This window comes from Canis lupus, chromosome 17 (genome assembly GCF_011100685.1).
Source record: "Canis lupus familiaris isolate Mischka breed German Shepherd chromosome 17, alternate assembly UU_Cfam_GSD_1.0, whole genome shotgun sequence".
NCBI classification, from domain to species: Eukaryota; Metazoa; Chordata; class Mammalia; order Carnivora; family Canidae; genus Canis; species Canis lupus.
In genome coordinates, this window is record NC_049238.1 from 2,033,916 (window position 1) to 2,059,839 (window position 25,924).

At 48.5% G+C, this 25,924-nt stretch overlaps 1 protein-coding gene across 5 annotated transcripts in view; it reads left to right on the forward strand.

Annotated features, from left to right (window-relative positions):
• The window catches only part of TRAPPC12 (trafficking protein particle complex 12), an 83,645-nt gene that overhangs the window by 43,298 nt on the left and 14,423 nt on the right, over nt 1-25,924 (forward strand). For all 5 annotated transcript variants that reach the window (XM_038560677.1, XM_038560674.1, XM_038560675.1 and 2 more), the window contains exons 6-9: nt 6,204-6,316; nt 16,237-16,309; nt 19,898-19,971; nt 25,085-25,183. In XM_038560677.1, coding sequence (XP_038416605.1) covers nt 6,204-6,316; nt 16,237-16,309; nt 19,898-19,971; nt 25,085-25,183 — 359 coding nt within the window. The remainder of the gene's footprint in view (nt 1-6,203; nt 6,317-16,236; nt 16,310-19,897; nt 19,972-25,084; nt 25,184-25,924) is intronic.

Consider the following 25,924-nt stretch of genomic DNA (forward strand, 5'->3'; position numbering starts at 1 on the left):
CTGTTGAGACACACTCAGACAAATATAAATCGTGACTTGACAGCCTTGGAGTTAGTACACTTTAATCTCATGTCAGCGAGGTAAGGGTTCAGAGTAGGGCTGCTCCAGCTTACCTGTGCACTCAGGTCCCCCGGGCCTTGTCGCAGGCGGGTTCTGGCGCAGTGGTCTGTGTGAGGCCCCGGTCCGCAGCTGGGGGAAGGACCACTCTGAGAGGTGGGGTTCCCTGTATTTCCCCATAGTCTGTCGGGGTTCCTATTAGCTTAGAGCCCCCCTTTGTTTGTCTCATTTTCAAAATCTGTGGCTAGCTCCCTCTACCTATCTGTATAACTTTATGCAATTAACTGAAATCATTTTAGTCTACTTTTCATCTCTTTCAGCTAAAAGTAAATGTTTCATTTGAAGCTGTGAACTTTGCAGCTACTCAAACCATATAGAAAAATTATATTTTTATAACATTCATCAAACTACAGACTACTTTTCTGTGGTTTAACTATGAAGCTGACTGCATGCTTCACCGGTGGCACGCCACAAGCTCATGTGCAAAATAGTGGGTACTTAGAAGGTATTTTCTGTAGAATTAAACCTATACCTAGTTAGGCCCTTAGGTCAGCCCACAAAAGCCTGTTTAACCATTAAGTGCACCTTGAACAGAGTACTGATATTACTCTTTCAACTATAACTAGCTACCATATTTAGTTATTTCTAAGAAAAAATATTTTTAATTCCAATTTGAGATCCCCAAAACACAGTCTTTTTTTTTTTTCCCTCCCCTTAAGGAATGGATCTAATTTTGTCTTTTTTCCTGTGGCTTTCTACATACCCCATCAGTGTTTATTAAAAATTATATTTTCCTTTCAATGATTTGGGGATACTGTCTCTCTTATACAGTAAATTCTGGGTGCAGTTGGGCTTCTCTTTTCTTCATAATATTTGTTTTTTAGGATCCCTTCAGGTTTACAGAAAAGTTGAACACATAATACAGAGAGTTCCATATACCTTCTCTTTTGCATACAGTTTTTATTAATATCTTATATTTTGATTATTAACATTTGTTAACATCTTGCATTTGTGTGGGACATTTGTTATAATAGAGTGCTATATTATTATTAAAATCCATCATTTAGAACTCACTCCAGGTGTTGTACATTCTTTGAGTCTGGACAAATGGATAATGACATGTATATACCCTTAGAATATCTGCAAGGTAGTTTCACTGCCTTAACATCATCTTTCCTCCACCCCCCACCTGCCACCCCCTACCCCACCCCAGGAAACCACTGATCCTTTTACTGTCCTCATAGCTTTGCATCTCCCAGGTTGTCTTATTGTTGCAATCATCTTATATGTAGCCTTTTCATGCTGGCTTCTTCTACACAGCAATGTGTGTTTAGGATTCCTCGCAGTCTTTTGTGATTTGGTAGCATGTTTCTTTTTATTGCCGAAAAATATTCAGTTGTCTGGATGTACCACAGTTTGTTCATTCACCTATCAAAAGACATCCTGGCTGCTTCTGGTTTTTGGCAATTATGAATAAAGTTCCCGTCAACATTCTCATTCAGGGTTCTGTTTGGACATAAATTTTAAAGTTACTGGATAGATACCTAGGAGCACTACTGCTGGATTATATGGTAAACCTGTGTTTAGTTTCATAATAAATGGCCAGGCTCTCTTCCAGAGCAGTTGTATCATTTTGCATTTTCACCAGTATATGGTGTTGTCGGCTTCCTGGATTTCAACCATTCTGATGGGTATCTGCTGATATTATGGCATTGTTGTTTTAATTGGTTTGCAGCTCCCTAATGACATATGTATGATAGGAAACATTTTCCATGATTATTTGTCATCTGTATACCTTTGTCGAAGTACCTGTTCAGATTGTTGTCCATTTATTAATTGAGTTGTTTTCTTACTGTTGATTTTTTTTTTTAAGAGCTCTTTGTATCTTTTGGATACAAATCTCTTATCAGAAGTGTGTTTTGCCAATATTTTATCCCAGACTTTGGCTTATCTTCTTGTTCTCTTGACATCATCTTTCACAGAGCAGTTTTTAATTTTAATGAGTCCATTTTTTTTTTCTTTCATGGATCATGTTTTTGGCTTTGTATCTAAAAAGTTATCTCTAAACCCAAGTCACTTAAATTTTCTTTATGTTCTGTTCTAGAAGTTTTAACAGTTTTGCATTTTACGTTTAGATATTGCCCATTTTGAGTTAAATTTTGTGAAGGATGGAAGGTCTGTGTTAAGATTGACCGCCCCCCCCCCCGGCCTCCCCGCACATACATGTCTAGTCATCCCAGCACCATTTGCTGAAGGAACTGCCCTTTCTCCATTGACTTACCCTTACTTCTTTGTCAAAGATCAGTTGACTATATTTATGAGGCCTATTTCTGGGCTTTCTGTTATGTTTCATTGCTATATTTATTTTGTTCTTTTGCTACTGTCACAGTCTTTGTTACAGTAGCTGTATATAAGTCTAAAGTTGGGTGGTGTCTGTTCTCCAACTTTGCCCATGTCTTCAATGTTGTATTGGATATTTACAATCTTTTGCCTCTCCACATAAACCTGGGAATCACTATGTCAGTGTCCACAAAATAACATGGGGGTTTTGATTGTGATTTGAAGCTGTAGATCAAGTTCTGAGAACTGACAAGTGTGGAGTCTTCCTGTCAGTTCACATGGAGCATCTTTCCACTTTTTCATGTCTTTTTTGATTCTTTCACTAGAGCCTTACAGTTTTCCTCATATAGCCTTTGTACATATTTTGCCAGATTTATATCTTACTATTTCATTTATGTTAGTGCTAACATAAATAATATTGTGTTTTAGGTAAATGGTATTGTGTTTTCAATTTCAAATTTCAGTTCTTCATTGCTGGTGTGGTAAGTCAAACCCAGTTGACTTCTGCAGATTAACTTCGTGTCCTGTTCTTTTTTTTTTTTTTAAGATTTTATTTATTTATTCATGAAAGACACACAGAGAGAAAGGCAGAGATATAGGCAGAGGGAGAAGCAGACTCCAGGCAGGGAGCCTGATGTGGGACTCGATCCTGAGACCACATCTCAAATGCGTTTTCTGCATCTATTGGTACACTATATCACTTTTCTTGCTTAGCCTCTTTAATGTGATGAGTTACATTGATTTTTGAGTGTTGGATCAGCCTTTCATACCTGGAATAAATACCACTTGGTCATAACATATAATTCTTTTTATACACCTTTGGGTTTAATTTGCTAATTTTTTGTTGGATTAAATGTAGTTGGATTTGATTTGCTAATTTTGTTGAGAATGTTTATATCTGCATTCCTGAACCATGCTGGTCTATAGTTTTCTTTTCCCATAATGTCTTTGTCTACTTTTGTTACTAGGGTATTGCTAACCTCATAGAATAAATAAGGAAATATCTCCTGTATTTCTATTGCCTGAAAGAGATCATAAAGCATTGATATCATTTCTTCCTTAAATGTCTGGTAAAGTTCACCAGTGAAACCATCTGGGCCTGGTGCCTTCTGTCTTGAAAGGTTATTTCTTGATTTAACTTTTTTTTTAATATTTTATTTATTTATTCATGAGAAACACAGAGAGGCAGAAATACAGGCAGAGGGAGAAGCAGGCTCCATGCAGGGAGCCTGATGTGGGACTCGATCCAGGGTCTCCAGGATCAGGCCCTGAGCTGAAGGTGGCACTAAACCGCTGAGCTCACCCGGGCTGCCCCGTTTTGTTTTTCTGTTTGTTTTTTGTTTTGTTTTTTTTCTGGGCTGCCCCTTGATTTAACTTTTTAAATAGATATTGGCCCATTCAGATTATCTCTTCCTCTTTGTGTGATTTTTTGCTAAGTTGTGTCTTTCAAGGAATTGGTCCATTTCATCTAGGTGACAAAATTTGTGGATATAGAGTTGTTTTAAATATTTCTTTATTGGGGCAGCCGGGTGGTTCAGTGGGTTAGCGCCGCCTTCAGCCCAGGGTGTGATCCTGGAGACCCAGGATCAAGTCCCGCGTTGGGCTCCCTGCATAGAGCCTGCTTCTCCCTCTACTTGTGTCTCTGCCACTCTCTCTCTCTCTCTCTCGCTCTCGCTCTCGCTCTCGCTCTCTCTCTCTGTGTGTCTCAAATAAATAAATAAATAAAAATAAATAAATAAATAAATAAATAAATAAATAAATCTTTTTTAAAAAATTCCTTTATTTTCCTTTTAATATCCATGTGGTCAGTAGTGATGACCCCCCTTTTATTTCTAATATTAGTAATTCATGTCTTCTCTCTTATATCTTTGTTAGCCTGATTAGAAGTTTATCAATTTTACTAAATTTGTCAAAAACCAACGTTGAGTTTGGTTGGTTTTCCCTGTTGATTGATTTTAAAATCTTCTTTCTTTTCAAATATATTCATATAATGCTGTAAAATTCCCTCTTAGCACTGCTTTTGCAGCATCTCACAAATTTTGATAAGTTGTGTTTTCACTCTCATTTAGCTCCACGTGATTTTGCATGTCCTTTTAAATGTGGGAACTTCCTCTGGTGTGTAGACATTTGCCAGAATATGTAGCAAACTACTCCCTACCACCTCATCATGTATCCAGTTCATTTATAAATTGGGTTTGAGAACATGCAGTAGACAGTTTGTTTTTGTGCTTATTTTACAGAACCTACAGAGTTCTCAAGATATTCTCTCTCTGCAGGTGAATTCTCACCCACATGGGAATGATCATTGCCTATTGTTTACTTGATATGAAGGGGTGGAAATGACACAGCTAATCCATGGCCTACCATGTTAGCATAGTCCCATAGTTAGTGATGCTCATGTCAAGACACTTTTCTTTCTAGGAAGTAGAAACAACTCCTTCCAGAGTGTAGACTCAATCATCCATCCTCTTTTTTTTTCATTTTTTTTTTATCCATCCTCTTTAAACATAGGAATTATTTAGTATCCCTAAAAAAAAAAAAAAAATCAGACATTTAAAATTCAATAATTGTCATCTTTCTTTCCTCTGGACTTACAGTCACCGTAGAACCTATTTTTTGTGGAGTTCCTTATTTGTGACCCCTGTAGATCTTTCTTCCATCTTTATTAAAGACCATAGAGCATCATACCATTTCAAGGTGAGAAGGAGCTCAGTTGAGAAGCCATCTTAGTGTGGTACGTGACAGACTCTCCCTGTTGATTAATGGTCAGGCAGGTGGGCAGACCCAGGCACAGAGAGGGAGTCACTTGCAGGTGTCACACAACTTGTTTTCTAACCATCTTCCAAACTGTATCTAAATACTTGACGCCTCCAGTCTGTTTTGAAAAGCCCTCTTCTGACTCTTCAGGATCACCCTGTGTTGTCATGTTCAAATCCATTACCTCACTTATGACAGGCTGTTTGCAATTTTTTTTAGGCTGTTTGCAATTTTGATGGTTTATATGTACTTCCTGTATTTACTGTATGTCAAATTCCAAATCCTATGGAAGGAGCATGATATTAATAAAAAGATTCCCTTGTTCTGAGGGACAATGCAGCCACATCCAGATACTGTGTATAAGTTCATTTCAGGTGCAGCCCTTCTTCAGAGAACTGCTCTCATTCCCCCTCAGCACACTGATGGAGTGTTCCCTGCCAGGCGAGCCTGGAGGGTGGAGTTTCCAAGTCCAGCTCCCTTACCTTCTGTGGGGGCACCTCTGACGAAGAGAGCCTTTGCTGCAGAGCCACACACACGCATGTGTTCACACGCACACACACACACATACACATTGCCGAATCAGGCAAAGCTCCATCCTAGGGACCTGGACCTGAGACGCACCTTTGCTCACTTTCCTTCGCTGGTCCTGCATCAGCCACATTCTTACTTGCTTGCAGAGCCTCCTTTGAGGGTCTCCTTCTAGGTACCCCAACATAAGCGACCTTTTATTTGAGCTTGTCATACCAAAAAAAATATTTTAAAAACCCATGAGTGTTCTGTGGTTTCTTTTATTGGAGGAGGAAGCAGTCGCTAGTTGGAGCACAGCTATGGAAACAGTAGTGACATCACCTTTCTCCTTTGATAGTTGTCTAGAACATATGTATTTATGGCTTTACTTCATAACTGACACCTTTGCATACCTTAGCAACAAATGAAGAGCTTCTGTCCTCCCTTCCTCTGGGACATCAGCAGTTCCCTCCTTCAGGTGTGTTAAGTATGAAAGTGTGCTGAGTTATAGCATACTAACTCCACTTTGACTTCCATTCTAGGCTCCATGGTCCCATTTTCAATGCGGATCTTACATGCAGAGCTTCAGCAATACCTGGGGAATCCACAGGAGTCCTTGGATCGACTGCACAAAGTGAAGGCCGTCTGCAGCAAGGTAACGACAGCTCCATGGTAACCTGTTCTGTCCTCCTTCCTGAAGAAGAGAGGACACCCTTACTCCCCCTTCCCTCAGGGGAGCGCACCGCATTACCTTCTACCCAGCCCGCCCCAACCACTGCCATCACCACTTCCCCCAGAAGGGCAGGGTCATCCAGTGCATCATGACCATGGTATTCTCTGTTCTCACTAAAATTGTTTTTGGGGGCAGTGGATGTTTTTTGGCAAAGCTTGCAGCCTGAAATAATTCATTTATAGTTTTTATTATTCTAGAGGAATAATTGATGTACAATATTGTATCCGTTTCGGGCGTACCACATAGTGATTCAGGATTCATATACATGTTGAAATCGTCACAATAGGTCTGGTTACCACCTGTCACCATATAAAGTTGTAACAATATTATTGGCTGCATTCCCCATGCTGTACATTATGTCCCTGTATCTTACTTACTATATACCCGCAAGTGTGTCCCTCTTAATCCCCCCTCCCTTTGGCAACCACCAGTTCATTCTGTCCCTGAGTCTGTTTCTGTTTTGTTGTTTAGATTCCACACGTATTCCATACAGTATTTATCTTTGACTTATTCCACTTAGCGTAATAGCCTGTGGAGCCATCCCTATTGTCACAAATGGCAAGATCCCATTCTTTATCGGCTGAGTAGTATTCCACTGTATATATGTACCACACCTTTTTTACCCAATAGCTCATAGATGGGCATTTAGATTGCCTCCATATTGATTATTGTAAGTAATCTTGAAATGAACAGAGGTACAGATATCTTTCTGAATTTGTGTTTTCATTTTCCTCAGATAATTACCCAGAAGTAAATTGCTGGATCATAGGTAATTCTATTTGTAATTTTTTTGAAGAACCTCCATATTGCTTTCCAGAGGGACTGCACCAGAGTACATTCCCTCCAGCAATGCACAGGGTCCCCCTTTCTCTACATCCTCACCAACTCTTGTTATTTCTTGTCTTTGATACTAGCCATTCTGAGAGGTGTGAGAGAATTCCTCATTATGGTTTCGATTTGCATTTCCACGATGGTTAGGAATGTTGACCTTTTCATGTGCCCATTGGCCATCCATGTCTTCTTTAGAAAAAGGTCTATTCAGGCCCTCTGCCTGGTTGGGTTTTTTTATATTGAGTTTTTGAGCACTTTATATATTTTGGATATCAGATATGTCATTTGCAAATGTCTTCTATTCAGTACGTTGCTTTTCTGTTTTGTTGGCTGAATTCCTTTGCTGTGCAAAAACGTTTTAGTCTGATATAGTCTCATTTGTTTATTTTTGCTCTTGTTTTTGTTCTTAAGGAGAAAGATCAAAAAAAAAATCACTAAAACCGGTGTCAGCTTTCTGCCTATGTTTTATTCTAGGAGTTTTATGGTTTCAGGTTTTATGTTTAAGTCTTTGCTCCATTTTGAATTCATTGCTGTGTGTGGTATAAGAAAGTGATCTGGTTTCATTCTTCTGCATGTGGCTGTGCAGTCTTCCAAACATTTATTGAAGAGACTGTCCTTTCCCCATTGCATATTCTTGTGTCTTTTGTCAGAGACCAATTAACCATAAAAGTGTGGGTTTATTTCTCAGCTCTCTATCCTGTTTTAATCCATGTCTCTTTTTGTGCCAGTACCATACTGTTTTGATTATTACAGCTTCTAGAATAGTTTGAAACTAGAGAATGTGATGCCTCCAGCTTTGTTATTCTTTCTCAAGACTGCTTTGGCTATTCAGGGTCTTTTATGGTTTCATACAAATTGTAAGATTGTTCTAGCTCTGTGACACATGCCATTGGTGTCTGGATAGGGATTGCGTTGAATCTGCAGACTGCTTCAGGTATTTTAACAGCATTCTTCCTGTCAGCACAGAATATCGTTCCATTTATTTACATCGTCTTCAGTTTCTTTCATCAGCATCTTCCAGTTTTCAGAATACAGGGCTTTCACCTTGGCTAGATTTACTCCTAGATATTTTATTCTTTTTGATGCAGTTGTAAATGGGATTATATTCTTAATTTTTCTTTCTGAAGTTTGGTATTATTGTACACAGATGCAACAGATTTCTTTATATTGATTTTGTATCCTGCAAATTTAATGAATTCATTTATTGGGGTCTAATAGTTTTTGGGTGGATGCTTTAGGGTTTTCTATACATGGTATGTCATCTGTGAATAGTGACAGTTTTACTTCCTTTCTCATTTGGATGCCTTTTTTTTTTTTTAAGATTTTATTTATTCATGAGAGACACACAGAGAGACACAGAGACACAGAGGAAGAAGCAGGCTCCCTGTGGGAAGCCCGATGTGGGACTCAATCCCAGGACCCTGGGGTCACGCCCTGAGCCAAAGGCAGACACTCAACCACTGAGCTACCCAGGCGTCCCTGGATGCCTTTTATTTCGTGTCTGATGGCTGCAGCTAGGATTTCCAATAATATGTTGAATAAAAGTGTCACAGTGGGCAGCCTTCACTTTTTCCTGATCTCAGAGGAAACGCTTCCAATATTTTAGCATTGAGTATGTTAGCTGTGGGCCTGTCATATCTGGTTTTCATCATGTTGAGGTACATTCCCTCTGTATCCACTTCACTGAGAGCCTTTATCATAAACAGACATTATGTCAGATGCCTTTTCTGCATCTATGGGGATATCATAGGATTTTTATTCCTTATTTTGTTATTGTGATTTATTACATTGATTTTGGGATATTGAACCATCCTTGTATACCTGGAAAATATCCCACTTGATCACGGTGTTTGATCTTTTATTATATAGTTGAAATCAGTTTGCTAATACTTTGTTAAGGGTTTTGGCATCTGTATTCATCAAAGATGTTAGCCAGAGATTTTCTTTTCCTTTTTTGTCCCTAGTGTCTTTGTCTAGTTTTGATTATCAGGGTAATTCTGGCCTCGTAGAATGAGCTTAGAAGTGTTCCTTCCTCTTCAGTTTTATGGAATAGTTTGAGAAGAATAGGTATTAACTCTTTTTAAAATATTGTGTAGGGGATCCCTGGGTGGCTCAGTGGTTTAGCGCCTGCTTTCGGCCCGGGGTGTGATCCTGGAGACCCGGGATCGAGTCCCACGTTGGACTTCCTGCATGGAGCCTGCTTCTCCCTCTGCCTGTGTCTCTGCCTCTCTCTCTGCCTTTCTCTCTCTCTCTCTCTCATGAAAAAATAAAATCTTTAAAAAATAAAAATAAAAAATAAAAATAAAATGTTGTGTAGACTCCACTTGTGAAGCCATCTGAGCCTAGAGTTTTGTTTGGTGGGAGTTTTTTGATTACTGATTCAATTTCATTACTAGTAATGGGTCTGTACAGATTTGCTATTTTTTGCTTATTCAGTCTTAGAGGAGTGTATATGTTTCTAGGAATTTATCCATTTCATCTAGGTTGTCCAGTTTGTTGGCATGTAATTCTTCCTTACTATTATTGGTAAATTAAAAGCAAGGAAATATTCTCTTGTGTAAAAATCGTATGCCCTTAAATGTAGCAGGCCATTCACAGGTCCTGCAAATACTGTAAGCATCTATCTCCTTTATTACTGAGGCACTGGGGCAATATTTAAAGAGCTAATGGTTTAAAATGTTCCAGAATCAAAGCAAATTATATTGTATAATGACAACTGTCATTTGTAATACTGACTCCAAAGGCGGATAAGGTTCAGAAGTGCTTTCTGAATTGTTCCTGGTTGTAAAGTAACAATTATATGGAAGGTACCAAGCTGCATCAACAGAAGATCAAATTATTCCATTCAGTAATATTAGCAGGAAATAAGAGATTTAGAGTCTGCATCTCCAGGCTGTGGACCACCCCACCTCCCAGATCTCTCATCCCTGGGATGGAAGTAAAGTGCCTTTCCTGCCTGCTGTGCAGTGCTGCTGGACAAGTTGAGTGAAGTCATGTCTGTGGAGGGCTTGCAGAACTGTAACAACAAGCAGTTAGGAGCAGCAGCATGTCACAGCTCTTTTTTAAATGAGGTTATATTTGTTGAGTTCCTCCTTTCCATTTCCAGTTATTCTGTTTTTATTTTAAGATTTTATTTATTTATTCATGAGAGGCACAGAGAGAGGCAGAGACACAGGCAGAGGGAGAAGCAGGCTCCCTGCAGGGAACCCACTGCGGGACATGATCCCAGGACCCCCGGGGTCACACTGTGAGCCAAAAGCAGAAGCTCAACCCCTGAGCCACCCAGGCGCCTCCATTTCCAGCTATTCTTGATGGAAGTTCTGTGGAAGTTCTCCACAGAAGAAGGTGGTATCCTCAGGACCCGCAGCAGGGAGGTAGTGGGTTCCTCCCTGCACAGATGGACCTCACTCAAGCATAGGCAGGTGTCCTGGGCACCTTACACCCTCGAGCTGTGTACCAACTTCTGGTTCCTAGAACTCCAGAGATCAACAGAAACCCTGTTTTCCTATACACTGATCAGTTGACAGGGAAATTGCATTAACTGACATTTTTTTTTTATTCTAGCACTTTTTTCCTTGAACCTTGAAAGAGTTAAGATATAATTATTTTCAGAAATAAGAAACACATAACTTGTTAATGAGAAATGTGAAGTTAGTGATTTTCCACACTGTACACAGATGATTTGCCTCCATATCACTTCAGGGCATTTTATGTACTTGAGAGGGAATTCTAAGGGTTCTAGGGACTTGAGGGTGGGAGAGAAACAGGAGTTCTGCAGGTTCGTTTTCCCGGCAGTGAGGCATCATGTATCTTCACTATTGAGTCCCTTAAGCACGGGATGCAGGGTAATGATGGGAGGGGAAGGCAGGTCTTCTGCCACCACTGCTCTAGGCTCCTTGTACTCGTTGTACTAAACACATTGTGTTTGCTGGAAACCAGTCTCTGGTCCTAAGCATTTTTCAATTATAGCTTATTTAATCCTTACACACCTATGTAAGGATTAAAACCCTATGACTAGGGGTTCCATTACCCCACTTACAGCTGAGCGACCTGAGGAGGCACAGAGAGGCTGACTTGCCCGTGATCACATAATTTGACCCAAGTTGTCCAGCTGTGGGGTCTGTGCTCAAAATCAAAACCTGCCCTCCCTGTGCCATGTCCCAGTTGAAATGAGAAAGGCCTAAGATCTTCCTCCCCATGCCAGCATCTCTGCTCCGTCCAGTAGGAACACGTCTCACTGTGATCGAAATGCCCTCTCGCACAGACCTATCCCCAGAGAGGGGATCATGCCTGTGCTCTGTTGGACTGGGCCCCTCCTCAGACTCAGGTGGTTTCATCCCAAAGTGGCCAAGTGATGACAGCTGACAGCATGGGCATGAGAGGTAAAGCAGGTGTAGTGCAATCATACTACGGGAACATTTCTTGTAGGCTGACACGCTTGGAGGAGACAAGGCAGAAATAGTGCAGGGACCCGCTGCCAGTGTGCATGTGACTTGAGTCTCTCGGGTGCCACCTGCTTCTCACCGTGGGAGCATCCCACCACGCATCACGGAATTGCACTGTGTACCAGTAGATGTTTCTCTTATGGCGTGACCCAGATGTAAGCCTATCCTTCTCCTGGTGCCTAATTGATGAAATGGCAGGTGGTCCTTATTCTGGAAGAAAGACAAGCAGTTGGTTGTGGAAGATAGTGTGTTGGTCTCTGGCCAAAAGGATGTTCATGGCTAATTTCAACATGTAATTTCTATGTGTTCCTTATGTGCCAGCTTAAAATTTGGCCCCACCTCCAAAGAGAGGCAACCTCATGTCACATGACTGGCTGGCGCTAAAGAGAGAAAGGGAGAGGGCATGCCGGGGCCTGCAGAGCCCTCAGGTCTCTTTGCCGTCACCCCAGCAGATAAGCAGGTTCCCCACAGAGCTCTCTGTCCCGTGTGTTTTAATGCTTGCATGGTGCCTGTTGGTCACCAAGGTCATTTTCGCAGCCTGGAGGTCAGCAGTGGTTGTGGAGTGAAATGCTTGGGAAGGGCTGAATGTGGAGCAGGAAGGTTGTCATCCCTTGGGAAGAAAGTCAGCTGAGGCGCGTCAGGCTGCTCAGAGCACGCTCCCATTTGTGCCAATAATACACTCTGAGCCATGCAGTCTGATAGTTGCCACAAGAGCAGGTTCAGTCCCAGCATGATTTCCCAAACAAGAAGTGACAGCCTTCTGTGGCAGCCGCAGTGAGGCGTGGCAGGCAGGAGCAGCCGGGGGTCATGGGGAGAAGTCACCTGCTACCATGGCCTCCTCAGCCCGGTTGGGCCTGCGAGTCCTGTCACCCGCCCTCTTGGGGGACATGCCAAGATAGAGGTCTCCCCCTGATTGCACTCTGTGCCACTTTAACCCCAGAAGGAGGGCACCAGATGTGGGTGTCCCAGGACCGGCCAGGCCTAGGGGTCAAGGCTTGATGTGGTTTCCACAAGGTTACCTCAGCCCCACAGCCACAACATGGAATGTTGGTGACATAATGCTAATTTTCCAGGCCAGCCTACAGACTTAGAGTTGCAGTATGGTCTGAGTGAAGTGAATCACATCCACCGAAGGGAAGCCACAGCATCTTGTGAGCTGTGTGGGTGGCAGGAACACAGGCCGTTTTGTTCTTTTTTATTTTCTGTCTTTTATTAGTTATGTTAGCACATATTAGTTTTATAATCAGACTTTTTTTTTCTATTGAAAAGAGCTAAACGATCCTGCAGGAGAAAGGGAGGTAAGGTAAGGCAGTGGGGCACCCGGGGACAGGACGGGGAGCCAGAGCAGCGCAGGAAGCAACGCCAGCTCTGGAGTTCCCAGTGTCCGCAAGCCAGTTGTTGCTCAGAAGAGTCTCGGGCTTTTCGTCATAGGGAACATTCCCCAGATGATGGTTATAGACTGTATCCGACCAGTAAGCCTGAGCTTGGGTCGTGGCCGTGAATTTTAGCACAGGCCCAGCTTCCCTTCTGATCTTTATGACGTGATCCCAGGGAACAGTTTTCCCAGCTGTCTCTGAAGTCGAGGCTGGCAAGAGCCTGTGTGGTAAAGTAGGAACTGTTTGGTTCAGTTTAACTGTCAATGAGGAGTGACATGTGCCTCGATTTAAAACAAATTGGCCGTGCTACCAGGCCTTGGAAACGGTGACCATGGTCCGAGCAGCAGGTGCCTCCGTCCTGCGGGCCCTGCTTCTCTGGCTTCTCTGCAGCCTGCCTCTGCCACCAGCCCCAAGAGGCCTTTAAAGAGGCCTGGAAAGAGCCAGGAGAACACCTCCCCAGCGCCATGTGCATTAGTAGATCCTGATATACTAATGATGCCAAATAATGATGCCAAAGGAGCTCCCAGTGTGGGTCCGTCGCTGATACGGACACACCGGGTGTGGTTTTGAGTCCAGCTCCATCCCTCCCACGACCCAGCAGCCTCCGCCCATTCCAGGCTGGCCTGGCGGAGGGTAGCTTGTAAAAGAAGTGCTACATTAGAGACCCCCACAGCTGAAGGAGCCAGAGGGTAAGAGCATGTGTGGCACCCTGGAAAAGAAGTACCTTTAGCGGCGTCCATACGGCTTGTTCCCTGCTGATGATTGCTGATAAGGCAGTGGTGAAAGCTTTGTTTCTGGGAAGGGTTAATATCCTTTAGTTAAAAATGGAGCCGGGGGCAGCTGTTGTCAGCCTTCACTGGCCAGCTCCCCAGGGAAGCGCTCAAGGAGGCTGGTCATCGGCACGCGGACGACGTCTGGGCGCTGCCAGGCCTCACCTGACCCACACAGCGCACGTGCCCTGCCTTGCTGCTCCAGCAGAGAGCAAATTGTCTGTGGCTTAATCAGATGAGATGGGAGTGATTGGCAAGTGGAGAGAGGTAATTGAGTGATTGGAGACGGCTCCTGCTTCCTGGCTCGAGGCGGCATCTCTGCCCTTTGCCATTGACGCTCAGGCTTCTGGGCCCGTGCATGCTCAGAGTGCACAAGCAGGAGACGACAGTAGGGCCCAGGACTTTCTAGAGAAATCCGAGCCCCTCTAGGGCGGGCCTGCTGTCACTTTGGTCTGGACTCAAGTAGGTTTTTAGTTGAGTCTTTGGTCCTTGAATTAGGGCCAGCCACCAGTTGTTTGTACATAGGATACTTTGTGCATAAAACCCATTCCCCAAAAGAACCCCATGCCACCTGTAATCCGTGGCAGCCCACCAAAGAGAGAGGTAGGAGGCTCCTTCCCCAGGGCTTTCCTACAAGCTGTGGTCCCAAGAGTGTCACCTGAAGCTCATCAGAAGTACGGGCTTTGGGATCACAGCAGAGGCATACAAATCAGAACCTAGATGCCAAAGTCGTGTATGGTCTGGTGCCCATGAACTTACAGGATCTGGAGGCAGGTGTAAATGGGGTGCTCCCTGCAGGCCAGGGGGTGCATCCTGCCTTGCTTGTTGTGGAGAGCAGACCCAGGAGTGCTTGCCAGTGTCTGACCTGGACGTGGGCCTCGGTCATGTTGTCAGGGACAGAGGGATGGAGAAGGGAAGTGGGACCTTACCACGGTTGCAGACAAGACCGTTCAGGCTTCGGGTAGGCAGTGTTTGTGTCACTTTCCTTCACAGAACTACCACCTTAGAGGTAAGCACACTAGGACTGTACAGTCTGTGCACGGCATCAGAGGGGCAGGGGCTCCCGCTTTCTTTCCTTGGGCATTTCTCCTCCTATAGCCTCCCCGGAGTGGCCCGCCCCTCTCCCTTCCTCAGTCACTGCTCCAACACAGTGTCCTGTGATTCGGCCCAGGAGGCAGATGCAGGGCCCCAGAGGTGGGTTCTCAGCAGCCACAGGGATGCAGTGGCATGAGGCCAACCCATGGGCCCGTGCATGCTTGCCCTCATGGCATCTGCTGCCCGCCTCTGCAGGACTCCTCCTCACCAGCTCTGTTCCTGTGGTTGGTTTTACGCTTCCCCCGCGTCCCACCCAGTGACCCTGGGGGTGGGCCCTAGGGACCGGGAGGATGCCTGCCACCTGCTCCTCTCAGTAACTGCTGCCCTGTCTCCTGCCCTGCCCACCCTCCGCCCCAGCCAAGATTAATTCAATGGTACCATCAAGACTTCCTTCCCTGGTCAGTTTCTGTGTTCATGTTCCTTTATCAGAAGACAGATTAGCTAAGAAGCGTCACTAGATGACCTTTACTATCGTGGTTTTGAACCCAGTGCATCCAGAGTCCGCGAGTGGCCCAGGCCTCTGTAACTGCAGGGAATCCTGCAGGTGCAGAGAGGCCCAGCTCACCCTCCTTGCTGGGACCCAACACGGGAAAGCCCAGAGCCGGTTCCTCACGGGCGAGCCACTGGGGGAGACGTTAACTGGCAGGACAGTCCGATGAACAGAAGGATTTCTTCCCACAAGCACATGCCCTGAAGGCAGTAGCAACAGGACTGGGATACAGACTTTCTTCAATTAACACTTCGGTTTTCTCCCTAGCAAAGTCTGTAGTCTCCACGCTTTGCTCTCCTCGTCCTGCCACTCAAAAAACCCATCCACTGCCCAGATTCCAGTGGAAACAGCCTTTTTTCTTTTCAAGAAAGGCCAAAACACAAAAGAAGCAGCCCAAAGTTATTAACCAAACAACGGAAACCATGTAAAGTGACAGTTGCTCAGAATATATATTTGATACGTTTCAAGAGGCCACATCCCTCATGGTGCCCTGGAGGAATAAGACTGATGTTTTCACAGAAGTTAATAATCAGCCTCGTGTGTAACATACTTGATGCTTTTCTTTAAAAGAGAAAACAGCTACCCTGTGTCTGATGTCTCTGAGTGCTTTATGAGCATCATAAACCCAACTCCACATCAGCTAGAGGATGGCTTCCCCTCTGCTGCGCCTCCCTGTGTAGGGAATGGCGGTATTTAAAATGTGTCCGTGTGAAACATTCCTTGACAAATTGGCTTTCATACAGAGTAATCTGCTTCTCTTGGAATATATTATGACAAAGTCTAAAAGCAAATTCATTTTTTATGATTTTGTCGTTCTTATTTGGAATTACTGCAGATCCTGACAAATTTGGAGCAAGGCTTAGCTGAAGACGGGAGCATGAGCAGCATCACACAGGAGAACAGACAAGGTCAGTGGCCAGAATTTCCATTAAATAATTATCCAGCGTTGTCAGAAGATTCGCCTTTCTTCTGTCTCAGTCTCCTTTTCCCTTCTTGCTCAGTAATGCCTTGGTCCTTGCATGCATTCGTTGGCAAGCACCGGACCTGGCACTGCTGATGCATGAAGAGCAAACGTGTATGTGGGTCCTGCCCAGGCAGCCCCATCGGGTGCAGAAGACCCGCCTGCACCCCGTGATCCAGAAGCCTTGGGTGGCTTCCACAGTAGGTGGAAGGGTGCTGGGACGGAGAGGAGCCGGACCTTCCTGTGGGAAGGGCGTCCCCAGGGTGGAGGCTACCTGCCAGAGACGCAGCCCAGGAGGCCAGGCTGATGAACTCACCCTTGACCCCAAGCACGGGCTGCTGGGAGCCGACTGCACGTTGAGAAGACCTTCCTGGCAGCGATGTTTTGAGAACATTAGGGATGAACTTCTAATTATGCTTCAAAGCCCAACTCAAATGGCGCCTCCCTGAGAGGCCCCTCACCTGCCGCTCCTTCCCCAAGGCCCGTCGTCTCCTTTCCCCACCAGTCCCACTCTGTCTCACCTCCAGGAGCCTGGCGGTTTCCACCTCTGTGTGCCTGACTCGGAGCGTGCTCTCCTGACCTCTGGCCAGCGTGGGTTATTCTAGCAAGTGTTGGGCTTCCTCTGAAGCTGCTCCGAGTAGACCAATGGGCCTGAGGCAGGCGAGGTGGCCTGGGGAAGGGAACACTGCAGGTAGAGAGCCATGCTGGTGCCCCCAGGACCATGGTGACCCTGGACGGCCCATGAGCATGGGCGTTGCGGGGGGAGGGCAGTAGGGAGAGAACAGCGTGGGCAGGAGATGTTTGGCTTGGGAGCCAACAGCACTGGGCTGCACGTATGCAGCAAGCACAGCGACCTTTGTTTGAGAAATCCCAACCTACAGCCAGAGTTGTAGGGAGTGTGCGCATGTGTGTGCACATCTGTGCATGCACACACATCCCTCTCGGCATTGTAGCTGCAGGTGAGTCTGAGCTGGCCTCACCCTCCGACCTCCCTGGTGTTGTCTGCACGTGGTCACTATTCCTGCAGAAGCAGGTAGGGACTGGATCTCAGGAGGCACTTCCTGGTCCTAAGGGTCAAGATAAACAGATTTCAGGGTAAATAGGGAAGAATTCGCACTTGGAGAAGTCCGTGGGTACGTACACTGCACTTCGCTGAGACAGCCCACCTTTTACGTTCCTCAACAAGATACTGCTCAGAATTTTCCTTTTCACAAAATGATGTTGTAAGCAGTTAGTGTATTTTTAATTGCTAAAAGGCAAAGTGAGTTGAGTTCTTAACTTTGGCAATTAAGTTACCTGTGTTCCGAAGCGTCCAAGGACGAACATAGTTTCCAGGCAGTGCTTAACCCTCAGATAACGTCGGTCAGGGCGCGGCGGGAAGGTCGGATTCTGGAAGTGGGCAGATGAGGGTGAGGCCGGTCAGGCTCCCTCCCCACTCCAGCCCTCAGCTGAACCCTCTGACCCTGCACAGGGACCCCACCACCCTCCTCCCCATCCCACCCTGCTCCTCTGTCCTCCCCACTCCCACCTTCCTCCCCTTCCCACCCTGCTCCTCTCTCCTCCCCACTCCAACCCTCCTCCCCTTCCCGCCCTGCTCCTCTGTCCTCCCCACTCCCACCCTCCTCCCCATCCCACCCTGCTCCTCTGTCCTCCCCACTCCCACCCTCCTCCGTCCTCCCCACTCCCACCCTCCTCCATCCTCCCCACTCCCACCCTCCTCCCCTTCCCGCCCTGCTCCTCTGTCCTCCCCACTCCCACCTTCCTCCCCTTCCCACCCTGCTCCTCTCTCCTCCCCACTCCCAGCCTCCTCCCCATCCCACCCTGCTCTTCTGTCCTCCCCACTCCCACCCTCCTCCCCTTCCCACCCTGCTCCTCTGTCCTCCCCACTCCCACCCTCCTCCCCTTCCCACCCTGCTCCTCTGTCCTCCCCACTCCCACCCTCCTCCCCTTCCCACCCTGCTCCGCTCTCCTCCCCACTCCCAGCCTCCTCCCCATCCCACCCTGCTCCTCTGTCCTCCCCACTCCCACCCTCCTCCCCTTCCCACCCTGCTCCTCTGTCCTCCCCACTCCCACCCTCCTCCTCATCCCACCCTGCTCCTCTGTCCTCCCCACTCCAACCCTCCTCCCCTTCCCGCTCTGCTCCTCTGTCCTCCCCACTCCCAGCCTCCTCCCCATCCCGCCCTGCTCCTCTGTCCTCCCCACTCCCACCCTCCTCCCCATCCCGCCCTGCTCCTCTCTCCTCCCCACTCCAACCCTCCTCCCCATCCTGCCCTGCTCCTCTGTCCTCCCCACTCCCACCCTTCTTCCCACTCCCACCCTGCTCCTCTGCCCTCCCTACTCTCACTGTGCTCCCCATGTCCCCCCACTCCTGCCTTCCTCCTCATCTGCTGTACTCCCACTCTCCCCATTCCCACCGTGCTCCCCTGCCCTCTCCACTCCCACTGTGCTCCCCACAGCCCCCATTATGACCCTCCTTCCCATCCCTCCATGCTCCCCTGGTAGCATATCCACCTTCCTCCTGGGCCACGTGTGTGACCATAAGCCACCACTGGACAGACACCCCCAGGGAGCCGGCTCTGATTCTGCATCATTGCCATCCTCCCTCTCATGTGAGGGTGCTCCTGACCTTTTAGGCAGCATTTCTGTGCCCTTCTCACATTGATGCTCACAGAGCCTGTGAAGGCAGGATTGGAGTTACGGTTTTTCAGTTAAGAGGTTGTGCAGTTAGGGACTGGAGAGGGAGACCTCGGAAAGCAGAGCTGGGCGTGCAGACACCCTGGCGGGTGAGCCAGCTGCCAGCCCTACAGCAGGAGGTGCCACAGCTGGGTGGGACTGTGCCCCCAGGCAGGTGGGCGGCACCTCCTGCAGCTTACCTGGGTAGTGTCTAAGCCCTGGGCAGTGGCTCAAATGTGACCATGCAATCACCTCCCAGGCTGAACCCAAGAGTTGGGTGCTCAACTGACTGCACCACCCAGGCACCCCAATATCTAATGATATTGGGCAGGTTTTTTTCTTTATGAATATATCGGCCATCTAGCTACTCTTTTTTTGAAGATTTTGTTTATTTATTTGAGAGAAAGTGAGAGTGTGTGTGTGCGTGTGATACGGGGGAGAGGAGTAGTGGGAGAGAGAGAATCTCAAGCAGACTCTGCGCTGACCCTGAGATCATGACCTGAGCCAAAATCAAGAGTTGGGTGCTTAATTGACTGAACCACCTATGTGCCCCTATGCTACTCTTTTTTAATGAGATTTTTATTGAAATTTCATGCCTGTTTTTCTACTGGATAGACTGCAGGCGAGCCCATGTGTTCGTTCTCTGAGTGAGGTGCTGGTTGGGCTGTGGGGTCTCCCGTCTGCCCCGAGCAGACCGGTTGCCCTCCTGCTCTTGCCGTGTCACTTCTGCATCCATCCTCCACCCAGAGCCAAGAGCCCTGGCCTGATGCCCGGTTCCCAGCAGCCCCGGGGCCAAGACCATGGCCGAGAGCCAGGATGTGCCTCCGACCTGCGCACGCTCACCACTGCCCCTCTCTTGCAGCCTCCATTCAGCTGTGGAGGTCCCGCCTGGGCCGGGTGATGTGCTCCATGGCAAACTGCCTGCTCCTGATGAAGGTACGTGCGTCCTGAGGAGGGTGTCAGCAGAAGCTGCGGGGGCCCGGCTGGCACACGGGTGCAGGAGTGCCCCGCGGTGGGCGGGAGGCTTTACCGAGCAGAGGGCTGCGTACCACATCGTGCACGGCGTTAGTTTATACTGAAAGACATCTCAGCAGAATATACAGCTTACATTGTCAAGTTCAATTGTTCAACTTGGGTCTCGGTGATTTAATTAAAATCATCATTCATCCTCCCTCGCTCTCGCATAGTTTCCTCTAGATTCCATCCCAGAAAGGTGGCCCTGCCCTCCCCGTGGTAGGGGGCTGTTTTCCCTTGTCCTGACCAGACGTGCTGACCGATGCCCCGTGGCTTCCCCACCCCTGTAAGACCTGCGTCTCAGGGAAGCCACCCGCAGCCTTCTGCCTTGGAGGGCGCAGCTCACACCCCAGGAGGCTGACCTCAGGCGTTGCTCCTTTGTTTCCTCTAGCCTGTTCGTCTCACACAGGCCCTTGCAGCTGAGAGCAGTGTTGGCAGCTCCTCCCTCTGATGGGAACCTGCAGCACAGCCGCCTGGTGACCTGCATGACCTGCATCCCACTGGTGGCGCTGCCAAAGCTGCGGGGTTGGGGGGGGGGGCGGACGGGGCGAGCTGCCAGCCACAGACCTCTGGGCTGTCATGAGACCCAGACCCTGAGTCCCCCACAGGTCAGGCCAAGGTCATTCCTGAGCTCGATCTTCAGCAAAGCCCAGCAGGCAGTTCCTCGGGTGGCGGAGTCCAGCGGCTGGCCCTGGCGTGACAGCCACCTTACACACCCGCCCCTGGCAGCCCTGTGGGAGGGCTGAATTCTCAGCACAGCCCGTGCACACTCAGGAAGAGGACGGGCAGCCTGAACCTGCTTCAGAGCAGCCTGCCCTGGCTGTGCCCATGGCTCCCATCCAGGTGGCTCCAGCAGAGGCGAGACACTGGGGCACAGTGACTCTGCAGCGCCCTTCATGTCCCCAAGCCGTGTTTGAAGCCCCTCCGGCTCTGACATTCCTGCAAGCGCCCGCCCCCCACCCCCAGCGCCCAGGGTGAGGGCAGTGTGGGTGGAGGAGCTCAGAGCATTCCGCCTTCTGTGTGCACATGGGTAGCTCTGACAGGGTGGCAGCCCATGCAGTGACCACAGCGCTCGTGCTCCTGTACCCGAGCCTTGAGCCTGCCCCGGGCACGTGTGTGGGCAGGAGGGCAGTTGTGCCCTCACCCCCACGGCCCTGGCAGCAGGCAGGTCCTTCCCTAGAGCCGGGCCCTGTCCCCTCCTCCCCTCCACAGGCCACGCTCCCAGCTCTGGAACCCACAGGCCAGCCCGCTGCCCTGGGGCCACTGCAGCTGCCGCACTGGCTTCTGCAAACAAAGAGCAAACTGTAAATCTACAGGGCCAACGTCTCATTAATCATGGGGCTAAAACCCCCCAGAGGGAAGTTACCTGTTCCACTGGTAGATTTTTATTTGCATCGCTAAGACACATTAATAGAAGATTATGGGATAAAAGTGCTTTTCTTTGTTGCACTGTGGTGGTAAGAACACCGTCAAGCACCAAATGGAAGTTTCCACCTATATCGTTGGGACTCAAGACAACCTATCATTGTTTCAGAAATGCCTTATGATGAATGCAGTGTAATTTGCAATTTTCAGCTAATCTTTCATTTTCATGAGTTACAAAAAGTGAAAATTGTGCCGTGGAGGCCTGAGTGAGCACGTGCATGCGCCTTCCCTGGCTGTCGGTGAGCACGTGCGGCCTTGGCGTATGCCTTAGCTGTTTGTGAGGCGACACTGAGTTATGTCATCAGCCATTCAGTTATTTTGAATAACGTTCTGTTACGGTGAAAGAAATACTTTTTTATGATGAGAAATCTACTCAGGCGTCTCAGCCCCAGATACCCGCAAGACATGTTGTTGGGCCCAGTGACGTGCATTCTGAGGCCTGGGAGATTTCCTGTCTCACATTTTAAATGCCAGTTCCTTTCCCTAGACCCGTGGTAGTGCTAGGGCGCCCACGCTGGCCGGCTGCTTGGGTATGCCGCTGACCGCCTCAGGTGCGCCGAGGCCCATGTGTCCCTGCCCCACACAGGTGACACCAGCTTCTTCCTGCCTCTGTCACTGCACACAAATCCTTTCTGGCTGCAAACCGTTGTAAATCCAGCTTCACGGCCACCAAACCCACGTAGCTGCTGTAGGAGAAGGGTGAGCGTGGAACTAAAACAGGCCTGTCCTGTAAGCAGTCCCTCGTGGCCTGCCTCGGAGCCAGCCTGCGTGCTCTGCAGTGTGCAGTAAACTCGGAGAGCTCAGCGGAGACATCCTTTTAAGAGGCCGTGTTCCCTTCACTTCCAGTAAATAAACCATTTCAGGTAATGACAGTCCACTTAGGGATGCTTTCCAACACACTCCTGCTCTGCCTCATGTGATAAGAAGCTCCTTGAGCCCGTCCCCAAGGCTGCAGCTGCTCCCATGCCACGTCCCGTCCAGGCAGCAGGAGCGGGCACCTGTCCCCACAGCCGACCTCGTGGCGGCCCCGCAGCCCCTGCTCCTCTGCGGCCTGACCTCTTGCCAGGAAGCCAGCTTTCCCACGTGCTTCCCACGCCTGTGGCTCTGCCCTGGTTTACTCTCCCAGGAGACTCGTGTTTCCACAGATCCGCGGGGATCATTGCTTGGCTTTTTAAAGCTGTCCTTTCCATCTCAAATTATCTTTGGAATTCACCCGGCCTCAAGGGCTGAACCAGAGCCACGAGGCAGTGACATTGGCTTCCATGGACTTGCCAGCCGGAAGTGGGCACTCAGCCGCCCTCCACACCCTGGATCTGGCTCTCCGCGGCGCCAGCTCAGCTGGAAGCGTCAGTAGAGTGAGAGTGAGTGACACACAAGCCAAGATTCGGGGCACAAGGGCTGGCACGCCTCAGTGACACTGCAGCACTAACAAGAACGGCAGGTCTGCCTTCTGTTCGCTCTAAACCAGCAGTAAGGGGTAGGTGTCGCATTACAGCAGGTGACCCCCCCCCACAGAGGTCTGGGGGGCCTGGAGCTCGTGGGCTCTCAGCTGGGGGCCCCGGCCGCCCCAGGGCCACGCCAGCCACCGAGCAGGATGCAGCACTGCCTCCCCACCAGAGTGCCTCTCAGCACATGCTCACACCCACACCCCTGCACATACTTGCTCAGCTTGTGAGTATACGCTCACACATACATGCTCACACCTGCACACTCACCCCTGCACATAGCTGCTCGCTTGCGAGTACATGCTTGCACACACATGCACACGTGCACACACTCACCCCTGCTCATGCTTGTGAGTACGTGCTCATACATACATGTTCACACCCACACATTCACCTCTGCACATGCTTGTGCTTGTGAGTACACGCTTGCACACAGATGCACACACCCCTGCACATACCTGCTCATGCTTGTGAGTATACGCTCACACATACATGCTCACATGTGCACACTCACCCTGCACATACCTGCTTGCAAGTACATGCTTGCAGACACTCACACCTGTACACTCACCCCTGCACATATCTGCTCCTACTTAGCACAGACATGCTCACATTTGCACACTCACTTCTGCACATACCTGTTCCTGCTTGTGAGTACAGGCTTACACACACATGCCCACACTTGCACTCATACCTGTGTGCATACTTTCTCATGCTCATGCTTGCATGCACATACTTGCTCACACATGCTCATGCTTGCGTACCCCTTTGTGCTCACACTTGCTCCTGTGTTCATCCTCACACTTGTGCATACATTCATGTACCCCCTTGGTTTCTCATGCACATGGCTGCATGCATGCACTTGCTCATGCTTGTTCACACACTCATACATGCTTGCTTTCTCACACTTGTGCCTTGCCCCATGCCTCCCACATTCACACACTCGCTGACATGCTCCTGCATGTTCACACACGTGTGCATGCACACATGACACTGGATACAGCGTGGCGCTGCTGTGGGTGGCAGTGATAGACAGCGAGCAGCCACAGGGAAGGAAGGCAGGTGCTGTCAGGGTCCTCCTCGGAGCATCACATCTTGAATAAAATTTGTCTTAATGAGCTTCACTGAAGGGGCCAGACTAGAGTTTTTTCATTCTTTTCGTGCTACACTGGGATTTTACTTGTCACCCATCTTTAACTCCAGCCCCAGTTTGGATCAGACTGAAAATGTGGAGGAATAAAGGAAGTGCTCATGGGTTAGGAAGAATGAGCTAGGAGGGACGTGCGTCTGGAGCCGTGTTTCTCGTCTGTGCTGTAACTCAGGGAAAACACAGCGCCCAACACAAGAGCCTACTCAGTAACCATCACAGTGATCACTGCTGTGCCCTGGAGCCTGGGTTTGTGGGGACCGGAGACAAGCCAAGGGCTGTGTCCAGGTGACTCTGGCAAGTGACTTTCTCACACTGGAGAGAGGTGACTGGGGTCACCACGTGTGAGTGGACAGGGTTTACAGCCCTCTGCATTAGCTGAGTGCCCCCCGCGGGCAGGCTCTGGGCGCAAGGGAGTGCAGATGGTCGGGCCACAGACAGGGCTCCAATGGAGGGGAGGGCGGTGAAGGCACAGCACAGGAGCCAGTGGAACCCGTTCAATGTCCCCCACACACACCTCTGATTCCGGCGGAGTTGCCGCAGCACATGCCAACATCCACTGTGAGCCCCGCCGAGGGTCCTGTGCTGCTCTCAGTGAGGGCATCTGGTGCTGTTTTCTGTGTGTTTGCACTTAAGGACTTTCCCTCAATTTCTAGCGTAGAAAACGTTTAAGATCCTGTTATAAATTTGGTGCGTGTAATTGGCAGATGGTGACAAGATGAAATTCACTGATTCGCTTAATAATTTTGTCAGGAAGAGTGAGTGTTGCCACCTAGATGGTGGGAGCAAGAGGCCCCACAGCGAGAGGAAGGGGTTTCCTGACTCTGGCTTCCAACAGAACTTGGAACCCCGTGTGACGTGTGGTCAGGCAGGCCTGTGCTCACCTCGCGGGCCCGGCTCCCGTGTTGGCGTGCCCCCTCTGCACACGTGAGTCTGCAGGTACTTGAGCTTCTAACTTCGTAAGACAGAGAGTGATCTTCTTAACTCAAAAATGCCCTTCCACTTTTTCTCCCCGTAGGACTATGTGCTGGCTGTGGATGCTTATCACTCAGTTATCCAGTACTACCCAAAGCAGGAGCCACAGCTGCTGAGCGGCATCGGCCGGATCTTCCTCCAGGTAGGGGCCACACTGGGTGCACAGGCTATGGCGCACAGTCCCTGCCTGGGGGGCCCGGGAGTCAGTGCTCATTCTGTATTTACAAAACAGCACAGAGGGCCCCAGGAGGCCCAGTGGGTGAAGCGTCTGCTTTGGCTCAAGTTGTTGTCCTGGGGTCCCGGGACTGAGCCCTGCGTCAGGCTCTGCACTCAGTGGGGATTCCGCATATCCCTCCGCCCCTGCTTGTGCTCGCTCTGTCTCTCTCAGAAAAATAAAATCTTCAAAAAGAAAAAAAAGGAAAAGAAATAGTTTCACATCAAATGTCTCTTAAAGGTTATTTAGGGTAATTCTGGTTTGACGGTATTGGGTATGAAGTCCTTGATGTGATTGGGAAGCCCGACTGCTGAATGTGAATCTACATAGACCTTCATTGGTGACGCCTTGAAACATATTACCTTAGACGTCATCCTGTTGCCCTCAGAAAAGTGCCGATAAAACCATAGAGAATCTTATTAGAACGTGGCTGATAGGGCAGCCCGGGTGGCTCAGTGGTTTAGTGCCGCCTTCGGCCCAGGGCCTCCTGGAGACCTGGATCGAGTCCCATGTCAGCCTGCCTCTCCCTCTGCCTGTGTCTCTGCCTCTCTCTCTCTCTCTCTTCTCTCTCTGTGTCTCTCATGAATAAATAAATAAAATCTTAATAATAAAAAAAAAACAACGTGGCTGATAATAGAGAAACTGGCTGATACTTTGCTGGAAAGAGCA